At 43.5% G+C, this 20688-nt stretch overlaps 1 protein-coding gene across 1 annotated transcript in view; it reads right to left on the reverse strand.

Moving 5' to 3' along the window:
* The window catches only part of HK1 (hexokinase 1), a 92548-nt gene that overhangs the window by 24393 nt on the left and 47467 nt on the right, over positions 1–20688 (reverse strand). Inside the window, exons 5-9 of the mRNA XM_007940667.2 lie at positions 18109–18204; positions 17384–17483; positions 17093–17276; positions 3266–3421; positions 1313–1546 (exon numbers count right to left, since the gene is read on the reverse strand). Coding sequence (XP_007938858.1) covers positions 1313–1546; positions 3266–3421; positions 17093–17276; positions 17384–17483; positions 18109–18204 — 770 coding nt within the window. The remainder of the gene's footprint in view (positions 1–1312; positions 1547–3265; positions 3422–17092; positions 17277–17383; positions 17484–18108; positions 18205–20688) is intronic.

The following is a 20688-nucleotide window of genomic DNA, read 5'->3' on the forward strand; positions in this document are numbered from 1 at the left end:
AAAGGAAATCATCCATAATCACATATTAAAAGAGAAGATCATTATTATATGAGTGTATCAAATACAGAAAATTCCGAGTCCAAAAAGACTTTGTCTTCCACATGACAGGAAGACAACACAGCACAGTCATCAACAGCAGGGCCTGAAAACCAGACAGATCCAGACACAAGTGTGAGCCCCACCGCATCTGAATCAGGTAACCCTGAGCTTGTTACTTAACCTGGGAGTGAATGAGGGTGACGGTATCAGGTTGACAGTGATGAGGTGGGAATTAATGAGTTAAGTATAACTCTAAGATTAGTAATTAGAGCTGAGTAAGGGCTCCATAAATAATCTCTCTTCCTTCTAATTCTGACTTGGGCTTATCCACCCTCCCCCAAGGGTCTGGCTATTTCTTAGTGGCTTGAAAAAGACTTTCAGAAAGAACTCAGTGTGACATAGAATGACCTCAAAGTTTGTAGTCTGTTGCAGGTATGGAGGCTGCCTGCCAAAAAAGCAGTCAGGGAGAGAAACCCCAAACCTGAACAGTGGTCAGCATTAGAGAATGGAATGAAGAATGGCTTCTATTCTTTGTAATGTTTTGAACTACCTGAAGTTTCTATATTGAATATATATATATATATATATCACTTCTGAAATAAGACCTTACCAAAGTTATCATTTTTAAAAAATATGATGTTGCAATTCCTTGGTTTTCTTACCCCCAAATCCATGAACTACTTACAGCTTAACTTCTCTTCAGCTCTCTGACACAAAGTATCAATAAGTTGCCCATTTAAAACAGTCATGTCTATGGCTCTGAGAAATTTTAATGGGATTTTCAAACACAAGAAGGTGGGCACGGCACACTTGACCAATCATATAATGAGGATGAAGGTCACTGATGATATGTGGACAAGCAAAGGAATTTAAGATACAGACACATTCCACCCAGCACTTCTGGCAGATACAGAAATTTCTAATAAGACTTGTGCAATATAGAGAGATGACAAGTACATAAGTAACACCAGTGAGAATCAGCAGAGGGCCAGACTCTTCTCAAGCAGGCAACACATATTTCTTAATTCAGATTGACAACAAAGGAATGATTATCACTGACAAAGGAATTACCAGTGCTCTCCTCGGCAGTTACTTGGTTGCATCTCAAGTCATTTGGGTACTTATTACTAAAATGGCATCTGAGCTTTCTGCCCAGAAGTACATATGGCCTTGTCTGCCAAAAATGCTTGCTGGGTGCAAAAGTCTGACCTCTGGAGAAGGTCTTTAGCCCAGATGGGTATTGAGCAGCAATTATAGCAAAGGGCAGACTCACTGTGGGTGTGTCTTGTAAAGAGACCCGTCGACACCAACCGTGGTCCGCAGTCTGGGTGTGCCCTTGTTATCACGAAGGCGGTTCAAGATGGCGCCCAACGTTGCAGCCACCAGGTTGGCTGAGCGGAATGAGACAATGGTGCACACGTGCTGGACTGAAATACAGTCATCATGAGATGGTTCTACTCCCAGACGAGTCAGGATTTCTTTAGCATTGTGGAGGCCTTCCTTATTCCTGTTAGAGGTTAGAGGTCAACACTATATCAGATAAGAATTACATCAAACAGTGCCAAGCATTAAGGCTCAATGGTCATGGGACTAAAACAGTCAAACAGAAGAGCATGAGCAGATTCTTCTCCGTAAGAAATACTGGGTAGTAGGAAAAACACTACTGAGCTGGGTTATAACTCGCCAGGTACATGAAGAGATATGCTCCAGACCATACAGCCTCTGACAGAGTTGGAGAAACAGCTCCCTCCACACCAGGGCTCTGTGCCCAGCAAGCTCAAGGATATCTCCCACTCTTGGGGTCTATGAAGTGTTGAAATTTACATCTTCTGTATACAGGTTTTGGGGCGCTCTGGTGGCTTAGTGCCTACGGCATTTGACTGCTAACCAGAAGGCTGGCGGTTCAAACCCACCAGCTACTCCTTGGAAAGAAGGTTGGGCAATCTACTTCCATAGTGATACTGCCTTGGAAACCCAAGGAGGGTTCGCTATGAGTCGGATACGACTCGATGGCAGTGAGTTTGGTTTCGTTTGGTTATACAGGTTTTGTATATTTTTTGTTAGATTGATTCATTCTGAGGTACCTTATAATTTTGTTTCTCTTGTAAACGGTGTCTTTAAGTATATAGATAGATAGACACACATATACACACACAGAGAGAAGTTCCCGGGTTACAAGTGTCCAGCTTATGGTGTGCAGCTTCTGAATCGCTGAAAAGGCTTTGTTGCCAACAAAACACACACACACAAACTTCAATGGCATTATCACACCTAACACCCTTTCTTGCATTAAAGGCTAAATAAGAACCCTATGCACCTGTTCTGACTTACCTACAAATTCTTAAAGACACAATTTAGAACGGATCTCTTCCTTAACCCAGGGACTGCCTTTGTACCTAAGTCAGGTCAGATGTTAACAAGAGGGAAAACTGGATGACGGGCATGTATGTACTATGTACTATGTACACTATGTACTCTATGTACTCTATGTACTATGATCACAGCTTTCCTGTAGCTCTAAAACTATTCCAAAATAGAAACTTTACTTAAAAAGATGTTTTAATTCTTGCCTATATAGAGAAATACAACTGACTTTTGTATCTTATCTCCAGACATCATGCTAACCTCTTATTTCTATTCACTTATCTGTGGTTTAGGAGTTTTAGTGGCACAGTGCTAAGGCATTTGGCTGCTAACCAGAAAGTTGGCAGTTCAAATCCACTCCTTCACAGAAGGAAGATGGGGTGATCTATTTCTGTAAAGATTTACCACCTCACAAACCCAATGGGGGTCAAAATGAGTCAGAATCAACTTGATGGCAGTGAGTGTGGTTTGGTTTGATCTGTGGTTTATTAGGCATGTTCCATAAAGATGATTATCATCTGCAAAAAAAGATATTTCTATTTCTCTCTTTTTCTTTCTATCCATCTACCTACCTACCTATTTACTCTGCCTTTAATATCTTCTTTTTTCCTTAACATTTGTTAAGACTTCTAGTACTATGCTGAAAAGAACTAGTTAATGTCATCTTGGTCCTGATTTTAAAGAGAATGCTTGAAAAATCTGCCCTTGTGGGATGATGTTTTTTGAGGCAGTCTTTATTATAATATGCATATATATACACTCTTGGGGGTAAGCCCACTAAGTCAGGACTAAAGAGGTAAAAGGGATCTCTTAATTACTTTTCCCCCACCACCTCAGAAAGCCCCAAGGGGATGGTACGTACTTTTCGATGGCTGACACATCACTGGTGTTGAACTTCCCTTTGGTAAGCAGCTCCGGGGTGATCCGCCCTTCAAATAAGAGGCCCTCCTTGGCCATCTTGACCAGGATCAGTCGAACCAGCTCCCCCATGTACATGCCACTAACCATCTTCTCAAACCTGTGGAAGACAAGCACACCAGTCATTTGTCAAGTTCTTCTTACATACCCAGTGCCAGGTGAATCGCCGTGACAAATAGGAGAGTCACAAAAGGAGAGAAGGCACCACCTCTCCCCTCACAAAGTGATAGTCTCATTAGAAGACAAGACCAGGCACTTATTTGATTATACCACAGGGGCACAGAGGGACTAGAGGCCAATTCCAGAAAAGGTGGGTCATCCACACAGCACACCTAAACCTCAAGAGGGCAATGGGAGAAGAGCACCTCTGAGCAGGAGCAGGCAGGGAAGACTGCCTGGCAGTGAGGGCAATACCAGGATCCAGTCAGGGTATAGATAACAAGAAAGACCCCAAGCAGAAATGAGCAGAATATGAATATGATAATCTCTATCATTTACACAACCTTTATGCTGCACTCTCTATGGACTTTCACATCCATCACCCTATCAGAGAGATACCAACTCCTTGGGGAGGCAGCCAGGAAATAGTGCCACTTCCCAGCTTAGAAAAGGTGAGTGTCTTCTCCAGCTGACAGGGCTGCAGATGGAGCTGCTCCCTGTGGGGGTCACCTTTGGGGTATTCAGTGGTCATCTCCCTGGCTTTCTCTTTCTTTAGCAAAAAGGCCAAGAATTTGTTCTGGGGAACCCAGTGGCATCCTCTAAATACCAGGGGTGGGCTCTGAGTAGCTTCAGCCAATTAGTTCATCCACTGCTCCAGCCAAGTTCAGGCACGGGCCAGTCATAGATAGTGAATCACTTTCTTGTGTCCTCTTTTGCATCACGTCTTGCCACGTGAAGTGTGAGGTACGGTATGAGAGTGTGGGCTCTGTGACTACAGCAGACGTTTTTGAGTCCAAAGCTGACAGGGGAGGGCACCATATGGAGCCTGAGAGGAATGCCAAACCACACTGGTGAGGGCCCAGCAGAGGGCCAGCAAGGACCAGCACTGGAGGCCACATCTGTGCCAGACTGAGGCACAAAGGAACCCCTGGGCTGGGCACATGAGAGGGGCAGATCCCTCTGCAAGCCACCACGTCTCCTCTGAGGGAGCCCAGCTGGCACACCCAGAGCTGGCTGTGACACAGCAAATGATCTGTTCTAGCGGGAGCCAGCACTGGAGCCAAGGAAGCTACAGGGACCTGAGCACCCCGCCCTCTCCTCAACACTGGGTGCAGAGCAACAACTGGCCTCATTAGAAACACAGTCCTCATTGTTCCCATTCCCGACAGGACTAGACAGGCCCGCTCCGGAAGGGCTATGGCAAAGATCCCTGGCAGAGTACCTTCGCAGTCTCAGTGGCCCAGTCGCCATCCCCAGGACCTGCGGGTACAGCCCCTGAGTAGCCCCCAGCCAGATCCCAGAGCTGCCAGAAGCCAGTAGAGCCAGACCACTCAATCCCACCTCAGGTACCTCCTGAGCAATTCACCTCTCTGTGCCTCAGCTTCTTCATCTGTATAATGGGGATAATGACATGGTCTGTTTATAGGGTTGATGTAAGGAGGAAATGGGGTAAAACAGGTAAAATGCTATAGTGGCTGGCTAATACATAGTCCTTTCCTATATGTTGATACTCCTCAAAGCCCTTTATATGTATTAACTTATACCATCCTCATTATACCCTATGAGGTAAGCATTATCATTATCCCCATTTCACAGATAGGGAAACTGAGGCACAGGAAGATTATTTGGCTTGCCTGCAGTCACAGAGTGAATAAGCTGCAAATCCACATTCTGAACCCAGTTAAATCTGACACCAGAGGGTGTTCTGGTGACCACTGTACTGCTTTGCTTCCCGTGGCAGCATCATTAAATGTTAGCTATACTGTCACGCCAAGGGCCACTTAGCCCATCTCTAACTCAGACTTTGCTGGTCCACCTCCAGCTCCGACCCCCACCACCACTCTGGCAGCCTGTCCCTATGTTGGGCAGCCTGTCAATAAGAAAGGTTGCTCCCCTTAGGATGAGCTAAAGCCTCCTTGTATCTTCAACCCACTGCTTCTCACTCTGTCCTCTAGAGACACACAGCATGGCCTGCTCCCTATCCTACATGTTGTATGTATGTTTTATATCTTATATACACATAAATCCTGACACTCCCTTTTTTAGAAAAAGAAGGCCCTGGACCAGGGTCTGTTCTTGTCTTGGCTCCTAGGATCCCTGCTGGAGGATCAGGACACAGTAACTGCACCTCCCATAAGCCTCTCTTCATTCTAGCCAAGGCTCTTGGGAACTGGCCAGGCTCCTTCTCTACCCACATGCTTCCCTTCTGCTCAAGTGACCGAGCAAGCACCAGACATCTATGCCCAAGCCAGCGGGAAGGGGCAGTGCCATGGTGCTCAGCCTCCCTGCTGGCTGGTGGGCACAGGTAGGGATAAGATGCACAGGACCTGGGAAGTAGGCTGGAAAGAGAGGGTGGGGGATCACATTCGGACAACGAGAGTCATGAGCAAGGACTTGCACACCAATGAGGAGTCCCCTTGGCAGCCAGGGCTTGCTCTGACCAGCAGCCAAGGGAAAGAAAAGGAGGGAGGGTCTGTGGCCAAGCAACCCAGGACAGAGCTAGAGAGAGAGAGACTACGAAGACAGCTGAGCAGCAATACGGAAAAATGTGGCATTGATCTAAAAACACGTAAAGTTACTCCATCACCATGTGGGCCAAGTAATTCTCCTGAACTACAGCATTAGCCACATGGTCATGGCTGCTGCTGTTCTGTGGGCAGTATCGCCCTGCATTTAGAAGGACGTGCTGAATAAGGAAGCACAAGGAAATGGGATTCAAGATTCCAGACACAAACACAGAAAATAGAAGAGCAGGAGGCCCAAGGAGATAGGAAGGAAGGACGCTGAGAATTAAAGATGAAAGAAGGGAAATAAACCCATATACCTATGGTCAAATGATTTCTGACAAGGATGCTAAGGCTATTCAATGGGGAAAAAAACATCTCTTCAATAAATAAAAACCCAAAAAAAGCAAGCTCACTGCTGGGAGTCGGATCCGACTCACAGCAACCCCTCCTTGGGTTTCTAAAGTGGTATCACTACAGAAGTAATTGCCCAACCTTCCTTCCGAGGAGTGGCTGGTGGGTTTGAACTGCCAGCCTTCTGGTTAGCAGTCAAATGCCTTAGGCACTATGCCACTGGTGCTGGGAAAACTGGATTTCCAAATGCAGAAAAATGAAACAGGATCCATGCCTCACATTATACACAAAAACAAATCCAGAATGGATTACAACCTAAACGTGCAAATGAAAGCCTTAGAATTCTTAGAAGAAATAGCAGGGGCAACACTTTTGGGTCTAGCTTTTGTGAATGGATTATCTCATATAATAACAAAAGCAGAAACAGCAAAAGACAAAATAAATAAATGGCAGCTCATGAAAATTTAAACTTTTGTTCATCAAAAGACTATCAGAAAAGAGAAAAGAAAAGCTACTAACTGGGAGAATATCTTCAGAAACCACAAAGCCAGAAAGAATCTAATGACCAAAATATATACACAGCTTTGGCAACTTAACAACACAAAGACAATCCAGTAACAAATTATGTGTGAAGAAACTGGAATCCTTATCTATTGCTTAAGGAAATGCAAAATGGTATAGCCATTGTGGAAAAGAGTGTAATGGTTCCTCAAAAAGTTAAAAATATAACTACCTTATGACCTAGCAATTCCACTCCTAGGTATATACCCAAAAGACATGAAAGCAAAGACTCAAACAGAGACTTATCCACCAAGTTCACTGCAGCAGTATTTGAATAAGCTAAAAGGTGGGAACAACTGAAATACCCATCAATAGATGAAAGGATAAACAAAATGTGGTACATACATACAATAGACTACTCCTCAGCCAACAGGAGAAATGAAGCCTTGATACATGCTACGATATGGATAGAGCTGGAAGACATTATGCTGAGTGAAATGAATCAGTCACAAAAGGACAAATATTGTATGATCTCCCTTATATAAAAAGACAAGAAAAGGCAAACGTACAGAGACCAAAGTCTACCAGTGGTTACCAGGGATGGCAGGGAGTGAGGAAAAGAGAGTTATCAGTGATGGAAAAATTACATTAAGGGTAGGGTTGCACAGCCAATTATTGTAATTGCTACCAGTAAGTTGTATACCTATAAAAAGATGAACTGGCAAAAGTTATGCGATAGAAGTATTTACAACAACAATAACAACAAAAGTAGCTGCTGAGCCTACTTATGTATGACCAAAAACTTCACAGGATTTGGTTCCTTGCTTTGGAGGTTTAGGGTCACAATTCCATAGACTAGCCTGGTTAATTGGCCAACTGGCACATTTAATGCTTCTGTTCTACCTCCTAGTTGGTTGCATAGTGTACAGGGTCTTAAAAGCTTGCAAGTGGCCACCCAAGGCAAATAACTGGTTTCTATTTACCTGGAGCAACACAGGAAGAACAAGAGTCAGGAACAGGAGGAGGACATGCGGCGTGCGTCTAATTACTTCTATAACAACTGCCTCCTTTGCCACAAGACCAGAAGAACTAGATGGTGCCTGACAACCATTACTAAAGATTTTGATCAAAAATTCTATAGAAGAATCCTGATCAAAAGTGCGGAAATGTAGACCAGAATTTCAAATTCTCATGGACTCCAGACTTTCTGGAGCCATGGAGGCTAGATTAACCCCTGAAACTACTGTCCTGAGATAATCTTTAAAACTTAGTCCAAACATATCCCTGAAGTCTTCTTGAAACCAAATAATAGTTTGGCTTAACTAACAAAAAAAAAAAAATGTCTGCTTTGAGTATTATGCTCTTTTAAGAACTATCTATATAGGATCAAAAGGAGTAGTGCAATGCTTAAAGCATTTGGCTGCTAAGTAAAAGGTCAGCAATTCAAACCCACCAGCTGCACCCTGGAAGAAAGATGAAGCCGTCTGCTTCTGTAAAGATTTACAGCCTTGAAAATTCTACGGAATTCACTATGAGTCAGAATTGACTTAAGGCAGTGTAAGGTTATATAAGATCAAAGTGACAACAGCAACTCAAAAGATCAGAAAGGAATCTTAGGGGACACTGAGTTTATGTTAAGAAAAGGAGGATGAGAATGGTTGTACAACTCAAAGAATGTAACTAATGTCACTGAATTGAATATGTAGAAACTACTGAATCAGTGTATGTTTTGCTATGTATATTCTCAACAACAAAGGAATGTAAATAAAGTACAGTCAGGATGATAAACCAGGGAGCCCTTGGGGTGGCACAAATGGTTAAGCACTCGACTGCTAACCAAACCCACTCAGTGGTGCCTTGGAACAAAGACCTGACATGCAGCTTCCAAAAGATCACAGCCTTGAAAACCTTATGGAACAGTTCTACTCTGCACACCTGGGTTCACTCCAAGTCGGAATTGACTCAACAACAATTGATTTGGGCCTTTTTTTGGCCATCCCTGATGGATTTTCCATAAATGATGAAAGATACCTCTTGGGAGCCTTAGAGACTCACTTTGAAAACTCCAACTTTCAGACAGGACAGAAAACTCCAAACCTAAGTCAGATCAAACCTTGACAAAGAATCTTGGGCCAGTTTTGTCCTATCCCAGAGCTCTGGTAGCATAGTGCCTAAGGCGCTTGACTGCTAACCAGAAGGCTGGTGGTGGTTCAAACCCACCAGCCACTCCTCGGAAAGAAGGTTGGGCAATCCTACTTCCGTAGTGATACTGCCTCGGAAACCCAAGGAGGGGTCGCTATGAGTCGGGGCCGACTCGGCGGCACATAACAACAACAACAACAACAACAAAGTGCCTTAGTTTTCCCATGAGTAAAACGGAACAAATACCTTTCCCTGTACAGAAGACAAAATGGTTTTGAAGAACTTGGCATTCCACAGAAGAAATATGGGAAAGACTCAAAAGACTTAAGTAGGATCCTGGGAGAACAGCAAAACTGGCCTGACCTAAATTTTACTAAGCTTTGGCCAACAGCTATTTCTAGAAATATATGATGCAACTCAAAAATTTGTCATTTCCTTGGAATTGCTCTTTTATTAAAAACAAAATTTTATTTTGTTGTTGAGAATTGTTCACAGTGGATTTTATTAACAAGACCTGACCTATGGTGATCCATAAGCAGGGAAGTATATTGGAAAAGACAGGCTTCACCCCAGCCTTTCACTCTTTCACATACCTGCCGGCTCCCATCCACTCATCTCCCATCCACATAGCCACCCTCATCCACTACCTATATCAATTCCCTATCTACCCACCCATTCATCCATGTATCCATCCATCCACCATCCAGCTCAATCTGCAATCTATTCACCCATCTACCCATTCCAAAAATGCCTATTGCAAGCCAACTGTAAACCCAGTTCACAGTTCAGCCTGGGGATATACTACAACTGTTCAGAGAAATTCGGTAAATATGTCAAGGATGGACAATTGAGAAATCTGGGTTTACACCCAACCCTGCAGGTGTTCCCAAACTGGGGCTAAGGATACAAGGGACTGGGCCATATCTGCTCAATTATCACAGGTGGCCTGCCCCACCCTGCAGTGCTGAGTAGGGAGACTTCTGACTAAGTGACTGAAATAAATGTAGGTACGTAAGTTCTTATCTGAAACCCATGGGGTCAGATTGTTTTGAAATGTGAAGATATGAGAATTTTAGAGACATAATACAGTGCACATGCTGCGTATTACGGAATACTCCCAGTGGTGCCTGAGGAGCACTGACGGCAAGTACGTTAACAGATCTGCAGCATGACTCATCCACCACACATCTGCCTGTCATACTGTGTCAGCTGTGTTTGCATGTTACTTGATGCTGGAAGCTATGCCACTGGTATTTCAAATGCCCGCAGGGTCATCCAGGGTTTCAGCAGAGCTTCCAGACTAAGACCAGGAAGAAAGGCCCAGGGATCCACTTCCAAAATTTAACCCATGAAAATCTTATGGATCACAACAGAATATTTTTAGTTTGACTACATCATCAGGAAAGACCAAGTGCTGGAAGGGAACATCATGTTTGGTGAAGTGGATGGCTAGTAAAAGCAAAGAAAGCCCTCAATAAGATGGACTGACACAGAGGTCAGAACAAGGGATCAAACACACCAATGATCATGGGGGTGGCATGGGGCCAGACAGCGTTTCATTCTGTTGTACAAGGGGTTGCCAGGAGTTTGAGCCAACTCAATGGCAACTAGCAGCAGTACAATTTACAAACAGTCACAGCAAACAGCTTCATGATAGTTGAGGTCAAGTTTCACCACTGATTAGGAAAAGAAAAAAGGAAAGAGGTGGGTTTCAGAGCACTGGATCTGTGGATAAGGGATCGTGTGTGCCCTGGTGCCCCAGGCGTAGACTGCAAAGTACATGTTCAACTCAGACTAAGAACTTGGGTTTCTTTCACCGAGAAACCTAACTTCTTCAGTAGCGTCCCTGGTTGTGAGGGGTTGCATTGGGCATTTATGCAATTCTATTCATTCAACTGCAAAGTGTCATCTTCCAGCCTGGAGTACAGAGATGAGTAAAGGGTTTCAAAACGACTAGCAAAACCAAACTCAACCCTGTGGCTCAACTTTCAGCAGAACAATAGACAGGCCTATAAGGTGAATAATGACACCAGGGAAGTGTGCATTCATTAGAATAATCAACCATATGAGATCAAAAGGGCGGCACTTTCTCAGCAATAAAGCTCAGAAGGCAGGAAGGGACACAGGAAAGGAGGATGAAAGGAAACGGTAAACACAGAGAGAAAGAGGGAAGGGGCTGTTACATTGTAAGGATTGCGATCAACATCACAAAATAAAATGTGTTTAAACTGTTGAATGGAAAACCAATTTGCTCTGTAAACTTTCACCCAATACAACTGGGGGAAAAAAAAGGCTAGCAAACTCCCATCTGTTTCTTTTTGGCATAGGATAAGGGTTGTTGGGCCAATAGAGTCAGTGAATGTGAAAAAATGGAATATCAAAGAGACAAAAGGAGAGAAGGGACTTGTGCTTACAGTCCACTGAAAGTATGTTATAATTTGGAAAAAAACAGCAGAGATGGTTGCACAACTTGAAGAATGTAATCAGTGTCACCAAAGTGCACATGTAGCAGCTGACCACAAGTTTTGTGGGTTCATGTGTGTTATTTCAATTTTTGAAAAAAAAAAAAAGATGGAAATTCAAGTTAGCCCATTCTCCCAACTCTCTCTGCAGGTCAACAACATCAAACTCTGAGGTTGACAGCTAGCAGTCCGGGTGGATCAGTTAGGCTATAATCACAGAGAAATGTGGAAACCGAATATGTACTTCAGAACGAAAGTGGCATGATGAAGCACTACCCACTATTACAGACTGAATAGTATCCTCCAGAAGACAGTTTGAAGTCCTAACCCCCAGTGCCTGTGAATGTGACTGTTGGAAACAGAGTCTGTGAAGATGTTATCAGTTAACATATGGTCATACTGGGATATGGTAGCTTAGTGCCTAAGGCACTTGACTGCTAACCAGAAGGCTGGTGGTTCAAACCTACCAGCCACTCCTCGGAAGGAAGATGGGACAATCTACTTCCGTAGTGATACTGCCTTGGAAACCCAAGGAGGGGTCGCTATGAGTTGGGTCCAACTCGATGGCACATAACAACAAAACAACAATCCAATTTGAGCGGTGTCCTTAAAAAAGTGGAGAAGAGACACAGACAGAAGGCAGACATATGAAGACAGAGGTGGAGACTGGAGTGATGCATCTACAAGCCAAGGAACACCAAGAATGCCAGCCATCACTAGTAGCTAGGAGAGAAAAGGAGATTCTCCCTTAGAGCCTCCCGAAGGAATTAACCTTGTCAACACCTTAAGTTCAAAATCCTAGACTCCAGAACAATAAATGTCTGTTCTGATAAGCAACTCAATTTGTGATAGTTTGTTAGGGTTGTACTGTTGCTATTTTTGTTGTGAGGTGACATCAGGTCAGTTCCAACTCATAGCAACTGTATGTACAAGAGAATGAAACACTGCCCAGTCCTACACCATCCTCACAGTCTCACAGTCAAGCCCATTGCTGCAGCCACTACATCAACCTATCTCATTAAAGGTCTTCCTCTTTCTCACTTACCTTCTACTTTACCAAGCATGAAGTCCTTCTCCAGGAATTGGTCCCTTCTAGTAACATGTCCAAAGGAAGTGAGATGATGTCTCATCATCCTTGCTTCTAAGGTGCATTCTGGATGCACTTCTAAGGCAAGCTTGTTTGTTCTTCTGTCAGTCAATATATATTCAATGTTCTTCACCAATATCATAATTCAGAGACATCAATTCTTCTTCGGTCTTCCTTATTCATTGTCCAGCTTTCATGTGCATATGAGATGAATGAAATACCATGGCTTTGATTAGGTGCACCTTAATCCTCAAAGTGACATCTTTGTTTTTTAACAATTTGAAGAGGGGTCTTGCAACATATTTGCCCAATATAATAAGTTGTTTGACTTCTTGATTGCTGTTTCCAGGGGCATTGATTGTGGATCCAAGTAAAATGAAATCCTTGATAATTTCAGTCTTTTTTCTGTTTATCATGATGTTGCTCATTGGTGCAGTTGTAAGGTGCAGTTGTAAGGATTTTCATTTTCTTTATGCTGAGGTGTAATCCATACTGAAGGCTGTAGTCTTTGATCTTCTTCAGTAACCGTCTCAAGTACTCTTTGCTTTTACCAAGCAAGTCTGTGTCATATCAGAAGTTGTTAATGAGTCTTCTTCCAATCCTGACGCTACATTCATCTTCATATAGTCACTTCTCAGAGCATTTGCTCAGAATACAGACTGAATACTTGGTCAAATGATATAACCCTGATACACACCTTGCCTGATTTTAAAATCATGCCCTATCCCCTTTTTCTCTTTGAATGGCTGCCTGTTGGTCTACTTATAGGTTCTGCATGAGCACAATGAAATGTTCTGGAATTACCATTCTATGAAATGCTATCCATAATTTGTTATGATTCATATAGTTGAATGTCTTTGCATAGTCAATAAAACACAGGTAAACATCATTCGGGTATTCTTTGCTTTCAGCTAAGATCCACCTGACATCAGCAATGATATCCCTTGTTCTATGAACTCTTATGAATCTGGCTTGGATTTCTGGCAGTTCTTTCTCTATGCAGTGCTACATATATTTGTGAATTATCTTCAGCGAAATTTTACTTGTATGTGTGATACTAATGATATTGTTTGATAATTTCCACATTCTGTTGGATCATCTTTCTTTTGAATGAGTACAAACATGGATCTCTTCCAGTTGGTTGATCAGGTAGCTGTCTTTCAAATTTCTTGGAATAGACCAGAGTGCTTCCAGTGTTGCATCCATTTGTTGAAACGTCTCAATAGGCATTCCATCAATTCCTGAAGTCTTGTTTTTCACAATGCTTTCAGTGCAGCTTGGATTTCTTCCCTCAATACCATCAGTTCTTGGTCATGTGCTACCTCCTGAAATGGTTGGATGTTGACCAATTCTTTTTGGTACAGTGACTTTGTGTATCCCATTTTCTTTTGATGCCTCCTACATGAAAAATGCAGTATTTTGCCCATTGAATCCTTCAATACTGCACCTCAAAGCTTGAATTTTTTCTTTGGTTCTTGCAGCTTGAGAAATTCCAAGTGTGTTCTTCCCTTTTGGTTTTCTAACTCCAAGTCTTTGTACATTTCATTATAACACTTCACTTTGTCTTCTTGAGCCACACTTAGAAATCTTCTGTTCACATCTTTAACTCCATCATTTCTCCCATTTGTTTTAGCTACTCCACATTTAAGAGCAAGTTTCAGAGTCACTTCTGATATCCATTTTTGTCTTTTCTTTCTTTCCTGCCTTTTTTAATGCTTTATTTTCTTCATGTATGAAGTCCTTGATGTCACGCTATACAATTCATCTGGTCTTTGGTCATGATGTGTTCAATGTGTCAAATAAATTCTTGAGACGGTTTTTAACTCAGCTGAAATATACTAGGTCACACTTTGGCTCTCGTAGACTTGTTTTAATTTTCTTCAGCTTCAATCTGAACTTGCATGTGGACAATTAATGGTCTATTCTGCATTTAGCCCCTGGCCTATTTCTGACTAATGATATTGAGCTTCGCTATCACCTCTTTTCAGAGATGTAGTTGATTTGATTCCTGTGTACTCTACCCAGCAAGGTCCACATGGATAGTCACTGTTTATGTTGTGAAAAAAGGTATTTCCAATGAATAAGTGGTTGGTCTTGCAAAATTCTATCAGTGATTTCCAGCATCATTTCTATCACCAAGGCCATATTTTCCAGCTATCAATCCAGCTTTCACATTCCAGTCACCACTAATGATCAATGCATTTTGATTGCATGTTTGATAATTTCAGATTTCTGACACTGGTAAAAATTTTCCATTTCTTCATCTTTGGCATTAATGGTTGGTTCATAAATTTGAATAACAGTCCCATCAACTGGTTTCCCTCCGCCTTTTTGCCAATGAATGTGATATCCTTCCTCTTCAATTTGCCATTCCTAGCATAACAGACCATGTAATTGTCTGATTTAAAATGGCCAACACCAGTCCATTTCCGCTCACTAATGCCTACGATATTGATCTTCAAGTGTTCCACTTCATTTTTAACAATTTCCAATTTTCCTAGATTGATACTTTGTATATTCTATGTTCCAATTAGGAGCTCTGGTAGCATAGTGGGTAAAGCACTTGACTGTTAACCAGAAGGCTGGCAGTTCAAACCCACCAGCCACTCCTCAGAAGGAAGGTTGGGCAATCCTACTTCCGTAGTGATACTGCCTCGGAAACCCAAGGAGGGATCGCTATGAGTCGGGGCCAACTCGACGGCACATAACAACAACAACAACAAATATTCCAATTATTAATGGATACTTACAGATGTTTCTTCTTATTTGAAGTCATGCCATATCAGCAACTGAATGTCCCTAAGGTAAACCATCCACATCATTAAGGTCAACTCTACTTTGAGGAAGTAGCGCTTCCTCAGTCATATTTTGAGAGCCTTCCAACCTGAGGCGCTCATCTTCTGGCATTATATCAGACAATGTTCCCCTGCTATTCATAAGATTTTCACTGGCCAATTTCTTGAGAAGTATATTGGTAGGTCCTTCTTCCTGGTTTGTCTTAGTCTGAGAGCTCTGCAGAAACCTGTCCACAATAGGTGACCCTGCTGATATCTGAAATACCAGTGGCATAGCTTGCAGCATCATAGCAACACAAAAGCTACCACAGTACAATAGACAGACAGATGAGTGGCGGAGGGCCCATGCCCACTGCCATGGAGCTGATTTTGACTCGTAACAACCTATACAACAGGGTAGAACTGCCACATAGTTACCAAGGCTGCAATCTTTATAGAAGCAGACTGACATATCTTTCTCCTGTGGCGGGAGGGCAGCCCTACCCAAACCAAATCTACTGCTGTCAAGTCAATTCTGACTCATAGACTTAGTAAGCTAATATACCCACCCTAGTCTGAAGGAAGGTTGGGCAATCCTACTTCTGTAGCAATACTGCCTCGGAAACCCAAGGAGGGGTCGCTATGAGTCGGGGCCAACTCGACGGCATATAACAACAACAAGTCTGAACAGGGTCACTTTACTTCTGAAACCAGGAGCTCACAGAGACCCAAAACAACGTGCCTAACCAGTGTGATGTTCTCCATCAACTCTGACCCATCTGCCCAATCTTGAAAGGGAAGAAATTTCTCCACATTCCAATATCCCTGAAGTCTGATTCTTGATGCATATGGTTCCCACCCACTCCTCTGCATTACGGATACTGTCACGTGTGACTTACCTCCCACCTAGACAGTAAGTCTTGGAAGAAAAGGCACTGTTTTGTATCCTCGAAGCCTAGTACAGAGCTTGGCACATGTAAGTGCTCAAGAAATATGTGTTGAATGAATGGACACTCCCCTTGATCAACAGACACCCCACATACCATGTGGCTTCCTCACTCACTGAATAGCAGCACTAGTGTTTTTCAATCTTAACTAATGTTGCTGTGCTTTTAATTGTCTAAATGTTTTACAAGGATGAAATCATAGTGTAATTAAACAAAGAGGACATCATTTAGAAAGTGCTTTTCAAGCCGTAGATTCCACTAACTATACATCAATCCAAACAAGGAGGGACAGATACAGCAAATTTGGTGGCCTTTTTCCTTTCTGATTTCATTAGAGTCCTGGATGGTGCAAACAGTTAAGCGCTTGACTACTAATCGAAAGGTTGGTAGTTCAAACTCACCCAGACCCACCTTGGAAGAAAGTCCTGGTGATCTGCTTATGAAAGGTTAGAGCCTTAAAAACCCTATGGAGTAGTTCTACTGTGTACACACAGGGTTACCAAGAATTGGAATCAATTCAACAACAACTGGTTTGGGCAGCTGGATGGTACAAACGGTTAAGTGTTTGACTACGAACACAAAGACTGGTTGTTCAAACCTACCCAGAGGTGCTTGAAGAAAGACCCAGAAATCTGCTCACAGAAGGTCATGGCCTTGAACACACCCTATGGAGCAGTTCTACTCTGAACACATGGGGTCACTATGACTTGAACTGACTCAACAGCAACTAACAACAAAAACAAACTGGTTTTAGGTCCCTTTTACTTTCCACCCCAAATCTTTGTGTTAAGTTTCCCCTACATTATCTACAGAGCAAGTAAAGAAAGGATCAGAGACTCACAGCTGTTTTCCAGGGTTGAGGGAGCCCCGGTCTATCTCTCGGTCAAACTCAGTCCGGATGTCTTCTAAAGAACCGTTATCCCCAAAGGCCCCCCACTCCGTGTTGATGCACATCCTCCCTTCATCGCCTTCCACCAGGTCAATGTGCCTCAGTTCCTCCATGTAGCAAGCATTGGTGCCAGTGCCTTGGAGAGATCAAATCAGAAGCTATAACCACACAGACCCGAGAAAGAGAGGCACTGCCTTCTCAAAATGTCTGCTGAGCAAGAGACGAACAGAGACATGACATTACCAATGATCAGGCCAACTTCACAATGCTGGTCATCATAGCCACAAGTCATCATGGTCCCCACTGTATCGTTCACCACAGCCACAATGTTGGCTTCATAGTCCTGGGGACAGATAACAGGGTGTCAACATCTATTTACACATGGAAGAGTGCCAGGCTTAATGACCACCACCCTTCTTGTTGGTGATGCTGGTTTCATAATTGCTGTTGCTCAAATTAATTGGATTAGGGTTCAGTGATTTAATTATGGAAACTGCACAGTCCCCTCAATTAACTGGCTTAAAATTCTTTTCAGAGTGGATTTTATGCATGGAGCCACATTACTCTACAAATCACCTCATTACATCCCTGTGCCAACTATAATGTCAGTGCCTCTGCCCTTGTTCTAACCACAGCAGGGTGCACCTGCCAACATGGCTCCCTGCACAGTTTCGCATTCCACTGTAGGAAGGAGGTGACTGTCTGCCTGAGGGTTTGGTCCCTTTGGGCAGCTCCCTCAGAATGGAACTTCTGAGAGCTCTGTGTTGAGCCATCCCTGTTCTTCTGGACTGTAGACCCTCCCCACTCACCTGTCCAGGTCTTTAAGACCTCAGGACCATGGTACTACCCAGCCAAAGACCCCTATCCTCCCAATGCCTGGAAAGGACCTTAGTCAGTTTAGAGCAGAGCCTTCTCCCCACACTCTGCACCTCTGCATGGCAAAGGCAAATGGCCCAGAGAGAAATTACCCCTCGTTTTTTGATGGCTTTGTCAAGCAGCTTGACCACATCTGCTCCCTCTACTCCACTTGCTTTAAATCTCTTTGTCCAGGTGATCAGGACGGCCTGCAAAGAAGAACAGATAGGGTCAGACAAGTCTACGAAGTGTCTAGAACTCCCAGGTCCCTAGAGAGGCTGGCTCAAAGACAGTGAAGAAAGAGAGGACAAGAGGGGTCAAGTGGGTTGTCCAAGATTATGGTGGGTGACAGAGTTGGACTACATTCCATGTCCTCTCCATCCACCAGATGCATTTCTCTGAGGACTGCCAAGGAATAAACACCAGCATACAAAATCTACCTCAAGCTAGAATAAAGCACCACTCTACTAAACTCTACCCAGCAGGGGCTCCATGGAAGGAAGATGAGACAATCTACTTCCATAAAGGTTTGCTGCCTTGGAATCCCAATGGGGGTCACTATGAGTTGGAATTGACTGGCTGGCAATGAGTTTGGGTTCCTCCTGGTTTATACTGTGCTCTGGTGGAATAGTGGATAAGGCATCTGGCTGCTAACTAGAAGGCTGATAGTTCAAACCCATTAGCTGCTCTAAGGGAGGAAGATAAAGCAATCTACTTCCATAAAGATTTATAGCCTTGGAAACACAATGGGGGTCGTCACTATGAGTTAGAATTGACTCACTGGTAGTGAGTTTTTTGGGTACTGGTCAACCAGTATAGTAGTGTCATTCAGCATGCAAACCTAACTGGATTTCAAATGCACAACCATATCCATTTAAAAAGAAAGCAGGAGAAATCCTATTCTTACCTGATCACCCTTCCCCATAGACTTCAGCTCCCACAGCCCCAAGCAAAGAAAACCAAAACCAAACTCACTGCCTTCAAGTCAATTCCAACTCATAGCAACCCCCTTTGGGTTTCCAAGGCGGTAAATCTTTACGGAAGTAGATTGCCCAGTCTTCCTTCCACAGAGTGGCTGGTGGGTTTGAACCATCAACCTTCTGATTAGCAGTCCAATGTCTTAAGGACTATTGGCAAGAGCAAGAAAATGCTAAGATACTTCTTGGCTATTGAGCTTCAAGGAGTCAGGTCCCTCAGGTTTAATGGATAATGTTGACTATAAGTGATTTATGCCTCATTCACTCCTCGGAAGGAAGACTGGGCAATCTACTTCCGTAGACTTACTGCCTCAGAAACCCAAGGAGGGGTCGCTATGAGTCGGGAACAACTCAATGGCAGTGAGTGAGTCACTAACTTTAGGACTTAACCCCAATTTGTAAAGCTGTGACTCCACTCTTTATATAATATGATCCCATGTCTAATTGTGTATTAATGGAGACACATCCAGGGGGATAGACATCCAATGGTAATTCACTTGGGAACGTGGAGAGGTAGGTATTTTACCTTTTGCTTTACGTACTTTTATATTATTTAATAGTTTTACACACTGCTTTTGTATTTAAAAAAATCAAAGATACTAATGAGAAAAATATCAATATATTAGAATGCTTTTCTCTGAGACAAAAAAAAAAAAAAAAAACCTCACTGCCATCAAGTTGATTCTGACTCATAGCGACCCCCATTGGGTTTCCAAGGCTGTAAATCTTTACGTAAACAGATTGCCCCATCTTTCTTCCACAGAGAAGCTGGTGCATTTGAACCACCAACTTTTTGATTAGCAGCCAAATGCCTTAACCACTACACGTCCAGAACTCCTTTCTGAATGGGACAGTAGCTATAAATTCTGTAGCAGTGTTGGGAAGATTCTCTGTTTAGACCCTGACAATGCACAGGGATCTTACTCACTAGCACACACTCCCCATGCTTACAGTGAAAGCCACGGCAACCTGTAAGAGGACTGGGAAGAGCAAGCCTTGGTGTGATTGGGTGGGTCTTCTCCAAGCAGCAGCCTGTGGCTAGGCTGCCAAGCATGCCAAAGCCCCGACACATTACCCCTAACTGATGGTCTCCTTACTCCATAACAAGAGACTCAGAGAACTTGTGGAATTGGAAATCAGGAGACTTTGTCCTATTTCCACACCTTCTGTCCATCTCCTATTGGTGGTTCCTTTAACTCCTCTGAGGTTCACTTTGCCCATCTGTAGAAAAAGAAGCTGGTCTAGGCTTGGACAGTCTTGAAGGTTGCAATCAACTCCCAGGAGTGGGCACAGGCCCCCTGCATATGGGTAACCCACTGGCTTCCTGCAGGTAGCATGTCCCAGCCCAGGAAGCCCTCCCAGATAAGCTCAAGGCCTATACTTCAGGGCTCCACCTAGGCTCTTTCTCTGCCCACCACACTCCTCTCCCAGGCACATCCACTCTACCCTATAGGGGGTCTCACTCACCCTGGAAGACTGTGCCTCCTGGGAGGGCAGCCATATCTGAGGACCACTGTCTCCCAGGACCTCTTCCAGGGCCCACCCAAACAGCACTCAAGAAATAGCTGTTGCTGAATGACGCATGACAATGCCTACAGCCCACCCAGCCCAGCCCCTAGAGGTCTTTTTAGCTTAGACTATCTCCCACCTTTCAGAGGGTAGAAGGGAGCCCCCAATATCAACCTCTCTGTCCAAGGAGTATGAATATCATGTTCT

This window comes from Orycteropus afer, unplaced genomic scaffold (assembly GCF_000298275.1).
Source record: "Orycteropus afer afer isolate SDZICR_OR568_19922 unplaced genomic scaffold, OryAfe1.0 scaffold00070, whole genome shotgun sequence".
Lineage (NCBI taxonomy): Eukaryota > Metazoa > Chordata > Mammalia > Tubulidentata > Orycteropodidae > Orycteropus > Orycteropus afer.